The sequence below is a fragment of the Arachis ipaensis genome, chromosome B04 (genome assembly GCF_000816755.2).
Source record: "Arachis ipaensis cultivar K30076 chromosome B04, Araip1.1, whole genome shotgun sequence".
NCBI classification, from domain to species: domain Eukaryota; kingdom Viridiplantae; phylum Streptophyta; class Magnoliopsida; order Fabales; family Fabaceae; genus Arachis; species Arachis ipaensis.
Genome location: NC_029788.2, coordinates 16,035,826 through 16,039,108, shown reverse-complemented (window position 1 = coordinate 16,039,108; position 3,283 = coordinate 16,035,826). Strand labels below are relative to the sequence as shown.

Genomic DNA, 3,283 nt, shown 5'->3' with positions numbered 1-3,283 from the left:
ATACCAGGAAAAAAACATTTACAAACCGAAAAGAAGAAAATGTCATTTAAACATTTCTTCAGAGAAAAGAGTATATGTCTTTTATAAAATTTCTGCTAATGATTTATAATAACTGTGTTTAGGGGTTGCTTTCACAAAGCATTTGGTTCATCTGTATACTTATCAAGCACCTAATGACTTAAAAGAGCATTTGGAGGTACTTTGTTTATATATTTAGATTAATAATTATGATTGATATGAATGTAACAGAGATTTATGAATTTCTTACTAATGTATACATTTATATATTTAGATTAATAATTATGATTGATATAAATGTAATAGAGATTTATGTAATTTCTTACTAATGTATATACTTGACTTTTATAGGTTGATGCTCATGTTGGCAGTGTCAATGATTTGGCGTTTTCTTCCCCACACAAACAGCTATGCATGGTAACTTGCGGGGATGATAAGCTCATAAAGGTGACGAAAAAGTTTCTAGATTTGAATCTAAGGTCTTATAGATACGATTCGAGTTTAAAGTTCAAACCCTAACTACTAGAAAAAAAGTTTCATGTTTCATTTGTAATGGCTTGTCTAATTATGAGAAAGTTTTCTTAATTAGGTGTGGGACTTAACCGGACACAACCTGTTTAACTTCCAAGGTCACGAAGCAGCGGTTTATTCTATTTGTATGAATGTGAAGGAAAACGTTGAGGTCAAATTTTTCTAACACTGATATTGATTGTGATCTTGTGTATGTTTTTCACGGGAATGAATAATTGACTGATGAATGTAACAAATGTTATATGCATGGGCGCAGTACATATTTTCAAGTAGTGTTGATGGAAAAATAAAGGCATGGTTGTTTGATAACTCGGACACAAAAGTGGAATTTGATGCTCATGGAAAATACTGCACCACAATGCTCTATAGCGCCGATGGAACTAAGTAAGAATTTAACTGACTGACTTAATAATGAGTATTTGTTTCGTTAATTAGTTGACTTAATATTATGCTCTATCCTCTCTCAGATTGTTTTGTTGCGGGATAAGTAAAAACAATGGAGATTCTTTCCTAGTTGAGTGGAATGAAAATGATGGAGTTATAAAGAGAACCTATGCTGGATTCGGAAAGAAATCGATGGGCATGATGCAATTCGACACGACCAAGAATCGCTTCTTGGTTGCCGGCGAAGACAAGCTGATAAAGTTCTGGGAGTTGGACAACCCTAATATTCTAGCTAGTGTACATGTTGATGGCAATTTATCAGTGAGTAGTATTAATTAATTTAATTATTTAATTATTTAATTGTTTCTAGACGTTTGTAATGGTGGATCATGGTTCATGGATACAGAGTGTTCCCCGAGTGAGGTTTAATAGGATCGGGAGTCTGCTTGCTGTAACCACCGCAGATGGCAGGGTAAAGATTTTTGCTAACGCCGACGGCATCAAGCACTTAAGGGCCATTCAAGCTTGGTCTTGCCGGGTTTCGTCCAAAGCGAATACCAATCCAGCCATGACTCATTTGGAACTCGGAGAGAGTAGCTCTGCTCGTAGATCTAAATCTTTTACGGAATTACCAGAAATACTTAAATGTCAAATGATTACTCTGCCCGATACCATGTATCCCACAGCCAAGGTATACATTTACGTTTACATTCTTTTATAGTTTGCACGGTTGATATGTGATTAATTAGGTGATCACTCGCGCCAAGTAAAGTTGTCTTCCAAAAAATAACTGGTAGATAATTTAATATGTTTAACTAAACAATCATATCATATCATATGTATATATCAATTATTAAAGAGCAATGCTAGGGGCCAGCAACATTTGTGATTTGTAGACATCAATTAGCCATCAATGATGATTTGATGGTGTGAGATTGGTGTGAGATTTCATCCAATGGCTCACCTTTCTCTGCTGGTTACATGCTTGCTAAAAAACAATAAAATTGCTGGCCCCTAGACTTTCCCATTATTAAAATCAATTTCTAAGATAAAGTATGGATTAAAATATAAAATACGTATTAAAGAAGAATTAAACTATACATCTATTTCTGTATGCAGATAATACTTTTGTTCTGAATAATCATTTTTACATAAAAATATTTTTAAGTGAGTAGTTAGCATGTGATTAATAATAATGGATGTACATTTAATTTGTTCCGACAAGGTTGCTCGTCTTGTCTACATGAATAACGGAGTTGGCCTTCTCGCTGTTGGTTCCAATGGGACTCAGAAGCTGTGGCGATGGAATCAAACTGAATTGAATCCTACTGGAAAGGTTTTCATAGAGTTATCTGTGTCTTATACAATTAAATTCAGATATTCATATAAACTTTGATCGAGTGACTGACTTTTTCCTTTTATTTTAAATGAATAAAAGGCGATGGCAAGTGCTTGTCCAGTACTTTGGCGACCGAATTCCGGTTTTGTCATGACAAACGATGTTCCAGAAAATTCAGAAGGCGCAATTCCTTGTGCAATCATCTCAAGGAACGATTCTTATGTTTTGTCAGCATGCGGAGGAAAACTTACACTTTTCAACATGCTCTCATTTAAGGTAATTTATATAACTAGTATCTTCACCTTACTACTACCAGACTATATTTGATTTTGTATTTTTATATCATATAAAATATATATCTATATCTAATAAGTAATAATATATATGGCATGTGAGTGATGAACAAAGTACACTGATTGTGAGGTGTGACAAAGTATTGCCATATGTGTGATTCAGGTAATGGTGAGTTTCATGTCGCCACCACCTCGTTCAACTTGCCTTGCATTTCACCCTCAAGATAATAACGTTGTTGCAATTGGAAAGGAAGATTCCTCCATCCATATTTACAACATTCAGTCGGAAGAGGTAATTACTTAACCCGCAAGCAAGGAATGTTTGGGAATAGACTTTGTTGTTTATTTGTAACCAGGGACGGAACGGATCTACTTATATTAAAGCGTCTCATTAGAATTTGAATTTTTTTAAATAGTATATAATATATGTTCATCAAAACTAGAATTACTATAAATGTTAATTTTTTTAAATAAGTTAATAACATTAACAATACTTTTTTAATTTTGATTAAAATTTTCTTTTTTGTAATTACTTATCTATTATAAAAAAATTCAGCTAAAAATTCTTTGTTGTGGTTAGAGTAAATTTAAACTCTTAAATAGTAATATTACGTGTAGATTATATTTCAAAAATTTAACTAATAGTTTACAGTTTTTAACTTATTTTTTAATAATATCTTAGTTTAAATTATTAAATTATTTCTCTTTATTTCTAATA

General features: G+C 32.6%; 1 protein-coding gene across 2 annotated transcripts in view; it reads left to right on the top strand.

The window, feature by feature from the left end:
- The window catches only part of LOC107636152 (topless-related protein 2-like), a 12,316-nt gene that overhangs the window by 5,895 nt on the left and 3,138 nt on the right, over positions 1 to 3,283 (top strand). For both annotated transcript variants that reach the window (XM_021120884.1, XM_021120883.1), the window contains exons 8-16: positions 123 to 196; positions 370 to 465; positions 608 to 700; positions 806 to 933; positions 1,017 to 1,254; positions 1,340 to 1,624; positions 2,159 to 2,269; positions 2,372 to 2,548; positions 2,729 to 2,857. In XM_021120884.1, coding sequence (XP_020976543.1) covers positions 123 to 196; positions 370 to 465; positions 608 to 700; positions 806 to 933; positions 1,017 to 1,254; positions 1,340 to 1,624; positions 2,159 to 2,269; positions 2,372 to 2,548; positions 2,729 to 2,857 — 1,331 coding nt within the window. The remainder of the gene's footprint in view (positions 1 to 122; positions 197 to 369; positions 466 to 607; positions 701 to 805; positions 934 to 1,016; positions 1,255 to 1,339; positions 1,625 to 2,158; positions 2,270 to 2,371; positions 2,549 to 2,728; positions 2,858 to 3,283) is intronic.